This window comes from Phaethon aethereus, assembly GCF_964289735.1.
Source record: "Phaethon aethereus genome assembly, chromosome: 9".
Classification (NCBI taxonomy): Eukaryota; Metazoa; Chordata; class Aves; order Phaethontiformes; family Phaethontidae; genus Phaethon; species Phaethon aethereus.
Genome location: NC_138585.1, coordinates 6,547,946 through 6,558,862, shown reverse-complemented (window position 1 = coordinate 6,558,862; position 10,917 = coordinate 6,547,946). Strand labels below are relative to the sequence as shown.

The window sequence follows — 10,917 nt, the reverse complement described above, 5'->3', positions numbered from 1 at the left end:
AATGAAGTTCTGTGGACTATGTGCTCCAAGTTAATTTGATTTTTATACTGCAAGTGGACCATGTACATGTAGAAGGAAGGGCAGTACAAAGACTGTACAAAATAAATCAGCTTCCAGTATGTTGAAATTAAAGATGTACGCCTGCTCCAGTGCATACTAAAAGTGTTCTCATTTATCAAGCAATTTAATAAATCCTTTTAAACATTCTCTATTTACTAGTAATTGTACTATTCTTACCACAGCTTCAATAGCATCTGTTGCAAATGTGTGAAAGGGGAGCATAGTAGTCAAGTGCTAGTATTTTATCCTGACAAAAGTCAGGTTATCCACCTAGGTATATAGTTACTTTTTTACTGTGAGATTGAGCTTGTAACTGAGCTACTGCTTTAACAGTTACTCTCCCAGAGAAGACAAAACAGCAATGTGTGGTGTGATACTTTCCTAACTGAAGCTGTCCAGACCTTACACTTCAATAATTCAAGTTAATTGTGGGCAACTATTTATATTAAAGATGCAACAGTAAAGGAATTAAACTCTGGGTATTTTGTCACCTCAAAACAAAAGTCATGATGACTTACAGAACTTGTGAAAATAACAAGCTGCAGTAGTGATTCTTACATATTTTTAGTAGAAAATTTTATAGAACAGTCACTTGTTTCAAGTATTTATTATGGAATCCTGTACAGAGAATGTTTATAAACAGACTTAACTTACATCAACTAAGGCTTATTTCATGAAGCTGTGGAAGTGGCCATTGCTTCTTCATAAGCCTGGAGAGCCAGTTGTATATAGCCTTCTTTCTGTGATTCAGTTTTCACAAATACCTGCAAACATGGCAAGAGAGAGGTTAATGTACAATTGAAAGCACAGTTGCATAATGAGATTTCATGATTCCAGTGGTAGACCAGTAAGCTACAACTGAAATCCTGGTGCAGCTATCTCTAGTTTGGAGAAAAAAAACAACCAAACACCAACCTAGCATGCACAACCATTCTAGTTAAATAGCTGCTGCTTAAGGTAAGGAGACATTTAGATGACTAAATGGGCTTCTGCTGTTTAAAAGCTTTCTCTTCTGTAGTTAAGTAGCCTTAAAGTAGAAAAGCATACCTTGATCAGATCAACTCCTTGAAGTTTCCCTCCTTTAGCTTCTTTTGCTGATTGACATTCAGGATGAAGCATGTGATACAGTGTAATTAAACTCGTAGCATCATCCAGCCTAAACAAATAAAGGCCCAGTTGGAGCAATTAGTTTCTCTGACAGAATATTTAGAGAAAAGGTACTTTGTGGTGTACTTTGCACACCCCAGGCTGTCATAAACTTCTGCTTTCACAGAGTGTACAGTCAGTGGAATATACAGCTCAACCCGCATCCCAGGTAAGGCACATAATATCCATGCTGCAGTTTAAGCCTGATGCACTGTTCAGCAGTAATAAAGCTGAAATATCTCTGTAAAATACAATTAATTACCCAGTAACAAGTATTTAGCAGAACAACTGTGCCAGAGAGAAACTTTCTAATACCGACTGTGGTTAACTAGCATGTCTTACAGAAGTAGTATTAGAAATCTTGTGACATCTAGCCCTCAGCTGAATTTGGAAGTGGAACATAAACGTAAAACAAATGTAAGCAATAAACTGAAAGTGGGTGGGTGGCAGGTAAAGATGCTCCAAACTTCTGGTAATTTGAATCATCCAGACATGTGAATTTTCCCTTTTAACAATCTGATTCCAAAACCAGAACTTTCCTGTATTTCTTCATATCCTCAGGTTTAAAAAGTAAGAGCTGACCACCTGTTGGAAGTTTCTGACTTCAACAGCAGGAAACGAACACCACCATCACTGCAGCTTGGAGTTCCAATTGTACAAATTTCTCCTAGCTGTAGTGACACTTTGAACAATTAAACATTGCTTGCTTCAGGGAGTCTTGAGTATGTTTAGCAGCATATATCTTATAGAAACCCATCCATTTAAAGTGTATCTATCTGTTCCTAAGCTGCTCTGGAATTGCTCTAAAACGCAGAATGAATGTGTCAATCTTAAAAGCCAAAATTGAGCTCAGTAGTATAAAACTGTTAGGCTTTACAACCAGCACTGCCTAGAGCTGGAAGTGTACTTACAATTACATGGGAAACAAAAATAAGACCCCAACAACTACAAAAGGCTAATTTACACAGAAACATAGTTTAATACCCTACAACTTCATCGACTGAGCTGCTGCTTCCATTCAGCACCTATATAGCTAAAAGTTACACCTAGCCTAAAATTTCATGCAAATGAGAACATTTAAAAACAGCATTTCTGTAAGATGTAGATTTTCAAACAATGGTACTTGTTTTCTGTTTGTTTAGATAAACAGAATTACTAAGTGACAAACACCACTTACAAGTCTCTGTGGATCATATCTATTAGTAAGCCATCTGTTTTCTTTCTGTTTACTAGATACCACACCATTCCTCCAAAGTGTCTCGTTGAACGCAGCAGATCGTATTTGCCATGTTTCTCAATGTCATCATATGTCCGATGATGAACCTATACAGAGAAAAGGTTTTGGTTTCGTCACCATTAACAGGAGCGTGATGACAGTTTCTCCCTGCTACCTCTCACTTAAGACTTTTTAATCTATTTTCAGATCTCCCTAAAGTGCAGGAATAAGCCACGGGCTGAACCATGCTACCTTAAAGCTTTAACATGTGACTAACAAATTCACCAGTTACTAAATCTAAATATTTTAGCTAGAAGTATATTTTTGGTCTTTGTTAAAAATACTTTGTACAGTGCTCTCAGGTGAACTTCATCAATTATCTAACTTTCTTAGATATCCACCTGGTCCTTTCAAATCCAGTTAACATGACTTAACATGACATAACAGCAGTTAACATGACTTGAGTAGCACAACCTTGGTTGTGTCCACTTACAGGCATTACCATCGATTCTGGTTCAGTACCAAAAATACCTATATAAAGACTGTTTTGATGCAGCTGTAGCTCTTTATATGCTGTTGAAAATTACTTAAACAGAATCTTGTTTTACTGCAAGAAAAAAGAAAAAAACTCATCACAAGGATAAGAGGTGATCTGCATGGGGAAAAACACACATATTAACAGTACCTTTGATCCTTGGACAATATTTATGTATATAAAACAAACCCTAAAGTTCTTCACTAATTCTATTTTCTTTTTACTAGAAAAATGAAAAGTGAACTCACTCTGATATAGTCAGGTGAATCTGGCTCAAACTGAGCAATGCACATGTTAAGGATATCCTCATGACGATCTTGCTGAAACACAGTCTAAAACAACAGTTCAAATTTGAGAATAAATTCTGTATCACACCATTCCAACTCTCCAAAATCAAAACAGCAGCCACAACATTCCTGTTCTGGGCAACACTTGTAGTGAGTATCCCCTTAATCACAAGACAAAATGGATACAACTGCAGTTAACTGCCTTTATGACATTAATACAACGTTTCTTGATTTTTCTTTCTGAAGCACCATTCTCATTTTCAGATTAAGCATACAATTTCATCAATGCCTAACACTTAGATGTGGATTTCTAGTACGACAGAATATTTACATGTACACAGCATTTACCTGGCCCTAACCTGGAACTTCATCGTAAGTATTTTAGCTAAGTTACAATGATAAGCAATTGTTCAAAACAGAATTCAAGCACCGAATTGAAACACCAAAGTACACTGGCTTATTCAGAGCTACTCTGTCCAAATAGCACAGTTTCACTATCAGAGCACATGTAAGTAAAAATGATCAGTTTTCAAAACCAGGAAGATCTTACCACAAGGTGTTCATCCTTGAATACCACTGGGGGAATAACTCTGCGCCCTTCCTTTGGGAAGAATATCTGTATCATTCTGTCTCGTTCTTCCCAGGTTGCTTTGCGTAAAACACCATTTGGTTCTCTAACTACAATGAAACGTTCCTGGAAAGAAGGTAAAAAAAGGGGATTATCTCCCACAGTCTTCTCTCATCCTAGCCAGAACCATTGTAAAAAAGATTCTTATCTGGCAAAGTCCTTCTATACCTAAACTCACATTAATAATACCAGTTTCTAACTGACTGTTGCTATGTGCTAGATTCATCATTTCTCCCTTGGTACCTGCTAATTAAGTGCTACATTTGCACCTTAATTTTAATGTATAATGTAAGTGTGCATGTGCCTACACTAGAAGCTACAGCTCCGTGAAGTTCCAACAGATAACATAACTAATACCCAGAGAAAGGAGTTAGTGTTGCTGCTGGACTGATTTTATGCATGTAGGAACACATACTAAATTAAGAATGCAAGTGTCTTGCATTTTTTTATCTTTGTTTCAGAATTAAGTGCTAGAATCACTTACGGGCAATTGCAAAACAAAAAGTACAACAAATAAAACAATATACTCAGATCTGTTCACAAGCATATTTGATTTGGGGCGGCAGGCAGAAAAGCTTGTTGGGACAAGGAAGTTCTCAATACATTGAGGCAGAAGAATAAATAGCAGGTTCCTGGAAAGAGCTCTCAGAGTAATGGATGGAAGACTTGGCAATTCATTTCAGGGGATCATCGCAATATGCATGTTTGAACAATGCAGACTTCTTACAATCATAACTATTTGTTAAGAATTTTTCCAGCCTCTTACTACTGGTGCTTAAGACAATCTAAATGTTTCATTATGCAAAGAAATCTTTAACCCTATACTCCACAATTCTTGACAACTGTTTCTTCACAGCTTTCCCATGAATTAATTTATCATTCACTTGGCCTGCCACCAGATCTTTGCAACTGTGAAGTAGCTCCACCTTTTGGTCTATGCACAGTACTATGTAATCCAGTTCCACAGAAAGCTTCTAAGAAGTCTGGAAGAACTCAGCACTCCTAGCATATCACAAGCATCCACTTTAAAAAAAAAAAAACCCAATTATCCCACAGCTTCCCCACACACACCTGCTTTTGAGCACTGGAATGTAATTTATCATAGAATCATAGAACAGTTTGGGTTGGAAGGAACCTTTAAAGGCCATCTAGTCCAACCCCCTGCAGTGAGCAGGGACAGCTTCAACTAGATCAGGTGCTCAGAGCCCTGTCCAACCTGACCTGGAATGGTGCCAGGGATGGGGCATCTACCACCTGTGCCAGTGCTTCACCACCCTCATTGTGACAAAGATCTTCCTTATACCTAGTCTGAATCTGCCCTCTCTTAGTTTAAAACCATGACCCCTTGTCCTATTGCTACAGGCCCTGCTAAAAGGTCTGTCCCCATCTTTCTTGTAAGCCCCCTTTAAGTCCTGGCAGCTACAGTAAGGTCTCCCCAGAGCCTTCTCTGCTCCAGGCTGAACAACCCCAACTCTCTCAGCCTGTCCTCACAGCAGAGCTGTTCCAGCCCTCGGAGCATTTTTGTGCCCTCCTCTGGACCCTCTCCAACAGGTCCATGTCTTTCCAGAGCCAAGGGCTCCACAGCTGGATGCAGGACTCCAGGCGGTGTCTCGCCAGAGCAGAGGGGCAGAATCCCCTCCCTCGCCCTGCTGGCCACGCGGCTTTGGGTGCAGCCCAGGATGTGGTTGGCCTTCTGGGCTGCGAGCACATGTCGCTGGCTCATGTCCAGCTTTTCATCCACCAGTACCTCAAGTCCTTCTCCATGGGGCTGCTCTCAGTACCTTCACCCCCAGCCTGTGCCGATACTGGGGGTTGCCCCGACCCAGGTGCAGGACCCTGCACTTGTCCTTGTTGAACCTCCTGAGGTTCACATGGGCCCGTTCCTTGAGCTGGTCCAGGTCCCTCTGGATAGCATCCCGTCCCTCAGGCCTGTCAACCACACCACTCAGCTTGGCGTCATCTGCAAACTTGCTGAGGGTGCCCTTGATCCCACTATGTCATTGATGAAGATATTAAAGAGTACTAGTCCCAGTATGGACCCCTGAGCGACACCACTCATCACCAGTCCCCATCTGGACATTAAGCCATTGACCACTACCATCTGGATGCGACTATCCAACCAATTCCTCATCCACCTGACAGTCCACCCATCCACCCAGTCCATCCATGTCTCTCCAGTTTAGAGAGAAGGATGTTGCAGGGTACCATGTCAAAAGCCTTACAGAAGTCCAGACAGACAACATCAGTAGCTCTTCCCTTGTCCACTGATGTGGTCACTCCATCATAGAAGGCCACTATGTTGGTCAGGCAGGACATGCCCTTGGTGAAGCCATGCTGGCTGTCTCGAATCACCTCCCTGTGCTCCATGTGCCTTAGCAGAGCTTCTAAGAGGATCTGTTCCATGATCTTCCCAGGCACAGAGGTGAGACTGACAGGTCAGTAGTTCCCAGGGCCCTCCTTGCTACCGTTTTTAAAAATGGGTGCAATGTTTCCCTTTTTCCAGTCTCCAGGAACTTCACCTGACTGCCAGGACTTTTCAAGTATCATGGGCAGTGGCTTGGCAACTACATCAGCCAATTCCCTCAGGACTCTGAGGAGCATCTCATCAGGTCCCATAAACTTGTGCATGTCCAGGTTCCTCAGGTGATCACGAACCTGATCTTCTCTTACAGTGGGAGGGATTTTGCTCCTCCAGTCCCCGTCTTGCAGTCCATCCCTCGAGAGGTGTGGGAAGAGAGACTGACAGTGAAGACGGAGGCAAAGAAGTCATTCAGTACCTCAGCCTTCTCCTCATCCATTGTTACCAGTTTGCCAGTCTTGCTCATCAAGTGGGGTACACTTTCTTTAACTTCTGGCTGACATACCTGTAGAAGCCCTTATTATTCTTTCCATTCCTTGCCAAGTTCAGCTCCAGCCACGCCTTGGCCTTCCCAACTCCATCCCTACACAACTGGTAGCACACCTGTGCTCTTCCCAGGACACATGTCCCTGCTTCCACTGCCTGTGCATTTCCTTCTTGCCCAGCAAGCCTCCACTCAGCCATGCTGGTCTCTTGCCTTCCTCTCCTGATTTCTTACACCTGGGGATTGAGAGCTCTTGCACTCTATTTCCATAAATAAATAAGCATCCTTAAATGTATTTAATTCTATAAATAAATTTATCTATTATTTAAATTTATAAATAAATACATAAACAAATTTATTTATTTATTTCCATAAATAAATAAGCATAAATAAGCATCCTTAAAGATCTGGGAGTTCTGTTCTGCTCCCTTGGCCCTGAGGGCAGTTTCCCAGGGGGTGCTATTGACTAACTCCCTGAAGAGTTGGCAGGTTGCTTTCCTAAAATTCAGGGTCCTGACTTGACTCTTCGCCTGACCCCTATCCCTCAGGACTGCAAGTTCCACCAGTGCATGATCACTGCAGCCCAGGCTGCCTCCAGTCTTGATGTCGCCAATTAGCTCACTTGCTTTGGTGACCAATAGGTCCAACATGGCATCCCCTCTGGTAGGGCTGTCTATTACCCAGCATAAGAAGTTATTCCAGGAGTCTCCCGGATTGCCTATATCTCGCCATGCTATTTTTCCAGCAGGGTATCTGAAGTCCCCCAATTAGAAGCAAAAATTTAGAAATACATGTCTTTGTATTGCCTTGTACCACACTGAACGTACAACTCCTCAGCCTTTTTGCTAACTACTATAGTTACATGTTATTAAAATCTAAAGCTAAGTTTGGAATTAAAAATGAAAAGCTCTTAAAATAAATTAATACATTGTTACTCACACGATGTGGAACAGAGTAAGTTAAATCTGTAAACACATATTTTGTAGTTTCAGTTCCTTCAAGGAATTTGTCTTCTGCTAAGACATCATCAATTGGCGCTCGTTCATTCAAAACAGGGGGCATGATTAGTTTTTCTTTAGCCTCCTCAATGGCTTTTCTTGTGGCCTTGGGAAAACAGAAAAAATAGTTTAATTTTACAATTAAAAAACCCACCATCCTATTGGAAAGCTAACATACAATTTGGGGACAAATATTTTCATTTAGAGATAATTTTTTTTTTTTCTTCTGAAGTTGAGAAGAAGCGAGACACTAATTCAATCTCCAGGTAGATGAACTGCATGTAAACAATATACCACTACTGTAACTTGGGCAAACTGCTGGAGGAAGTTCCAAAACTAAAATCTACATGTACTACTGCAAACACCAAGTTTATTGCAGATATTTTTCCAGGGTAAATTCCAGAAAAATTGGATAAATTAAACTATTTAAAGTGAAAAACCACTGATTTACACTAATTTAGGACATGCCCTGAAACAAAGGAAAAAAACCTAAGTATTTTCAACAGTGGCACTAAAGGAAGCAGAAATATGGACTGTTACAGACTTTGTGCTAAAACCAGAACTTATTTCAAACGGCAGCAGAGCCGCCTACCTCTTCCAGCTGAGCTTCTGTCATCAGTTTGTACTTGGGCGGTTTAAGCTCCTTTTTCACCGGCCTGAAAACCTTCTGCAGGTTGAGCCCCGTCATTTTGTAGAGCAGGTTTTGAACCGCCTCATCCGCGAAGGAGGGCTTGGCGGCTTCTCCTCCTGCGGGAGAGTTTCACACGCCGTTAACCCGGCTGGCGGGGCAGCCGCTGCCTGCGAGGGGCGCGGGGAGAGGAGACGGCCGCGGTCGCGCCACCCGCTCCCCTCAGGCGAAGGGCCCACGGCAGCCCCCCGCGCCTCCTCCTCCCCTCGCCGGGCCCCCCCCGGGGACTGCGGGCGCACCCACGCCGTCCCGCCTTCCTCCTCCTCCGCTCCCCCGGGCACTACAGGCGCCCACCACGAAGATCGCGGGCGGCTAAGCAGACCCTTGCAGTCTACGAGACAAGGCCGGGCCGGGGGCAATCACCTCCGCGCCCCCTCCTACATACCGTCCGCCGCTCCCGCCTCCTGCCCGAGACCCCGCCGCGCGCGCCAGCCCCACAGCACGCGCGACAGCCGCGCAGACACTGCCAGAGAGACTCGCGCCCCGAGCGCCGCCATCTTATGCACGCCCCTGCCCGCCCCGACGCCGACGCGCGCTCCGGATCGCCCCTCGAGGCACGCCGGGAAATGGAGTCTGCCTTCGCCTCAGCGGCGGGTCAGAGGCGCGCCGCGGGGGAAAACGGCTGCCCCGGGCGGTGAGTCCGCCTCAGTGGGGTAGAAACGTGTTTCCCCGGGCCTTTTCCTTCAAGGAAAAGGCATGTAAGCCGTTTCTAGTGTGTTTGTGTTGTCAAAACGCTGCTGAGGCGGAGGTGAGGGCCAGGTTCCAGGGGTGGGAACTTGTTCTGCTGTTCCTGTCAGAGGAGGGATATTGCCGGCGGCGGGAGCGGGAGTCGAGCTGGGGGGACGCGGTGGCAATAGATGGGCCGCTGGCTCCCTCCGCCGGGAAGGGGATGGAGAAGAGTCCCAGGCTGGCAAGTTTACTTGCTTGGTGTCGAGACAAAGTAGTAGGAAAAAAGAGGACTTGAGGCCACCGTGTACACTGCGGCGATTAAACCACCGGTAAACTGCAACGGCTCAGAGACTAAGAAAGGTGTGAGGCGGTAGGTGGGTGCACTTCAGCAGCAGCCGGGCCTGGTGCCCGTCCGGTTGGTCCTGCCCTGGTTCTTGGGTGGTCTGCCTGAGAGAAATACTGTGGTAATTTATATCAAATTTGTCACCTGAATGATGACTGAAAGGACAGTCTCATCGTCAGGTGGTGGATTTTCTGTCTGGCCCATAATTTGGGGGAACTCTGACGGAGACAGCAAGTATTCATGCCTGAAGGTACTACCTGAGGAATATGTGTGCTTGTATAGAGCACTGGCTTCCTCAGTCAGGTAAAAGCAGTTGCTGCCATTGGTGGTGATGAGTTTAGTCTTCTCATGTTCAGGGAGCTTTAACATTTTTGTAAAGGAGAGAAAATAAATTACCGTGTTCAAGCATAAAACCAAAATTAAATTTTGTATCCAATAGATACAACAGATCAGATCTAATGGCTGTGAAGAGAGGAGGTATGCAGTTGAAATGGGTGTGTTATTTCATTAAAACAATAACTGACTTCTTATAACTGAATCTATTTCAAGGGGTTGAAAGTTTATTATTACTTGAAGTTTATTTTCTGTAGCTGGTCTGTATCTTCTACTGTGAATTTCAGTCTTACACACTGTGGTTAGGAGTGTGTGAAAAAAAGAAAACCTACTATCAGCAGGCAAGTCTCTGTACAGGGTCTCTGAATGCTTTGAATTTTAAAATGTTCAAAGCCACGCATTGATGCAAGCTGGCTGATGACTTCCTATCGAAACAGGAAATATTTCATCTCCAGGAGGGAAGATATGGAAACACAAGTAATGTGCTTAAATTCTGTAGACTTACAACTGTTTTAAAGTTTAGTGGGTTCTTCATTACTTTGCCCAATCAGAGTCTAAATTATGTTACTTTTGAAAATGGAGATTCAAGTCTTGGAGAAAAGGAAAACTTTATAGCATATATTTGTTCTCATTAGAATAAAGTTGAGCATCACCTGAAAAATATATTTGTTTCTAGTAGTAGATCTTCATTGTCCTGGGGAGTATTTCTATTTTCCTCAGCCTTCTTCAATATCCAAACACATGTGCTGGGTTGAATTTTCTATTCAAGCTTTTCAATATCCTGCCCTTTGCATTGTCAGAAAGGTTGCCTGAGGGCATATTCTTCTCATGCTTGTATTGGTACAATTAAGTTGAAATCATTGAGAATTAAACAGTGCAAATGAACTCTTTATAGCATTTTAATGTAATTTTGTGCATAATTTATTTAAATAATGCTAAAAAAATGAAAAATAATTTTGAGGAAATGGAGAAGATGTTGTTTTTCAACTCTTGCTTGGAAGATCTCTGGAGTGAGAGCTATACCCTATAAGGGAATTGGGAAGTTATTTGGCAGCTTGCCTAAAAGCCACTTCAGACCTGGTCATGAATTTGGATGGCAAGCCAACATCCATTTTAATTCACAGAAGTGCTTAGAAAAACAACAGAATTTATTAGACTATATCCAGGAGAG

At 43.0% G+C, this 10,917-nt stretch overlaps 1 protein-coding gene across 1 annotated transcript; it reads right to left on the bottom strand.

Annotated features, from left to right (window-relative positions):
* Positions 1–731: 731 nt before the first annotated feature.
* On the bottom strand, positions 732–8,898 carry MRPS22 (mitochondrial ribosomal protein S22; the record flags this gene model as incomplete). Its single annotated transcript, XM_082003698.1, has 8 exons — positions 732–824; positions 1,108–1,216; positions 2,384–2,529; positions 3,206–3,289; positions 3,795–3,938; positions 7,655–7,819; positions 8,306–8,460; positions 8,787–8,898. 8 exons carry the CDS (start codon positions 8,896–8,898, stop codon positions 732–734), a joined length of 1,008 nt encoding a protein of 335 aa, XP_081859824.1.
* Between the last annotated feature and the right edge of the window lie 2,019 nt (positions 8,899–10,917).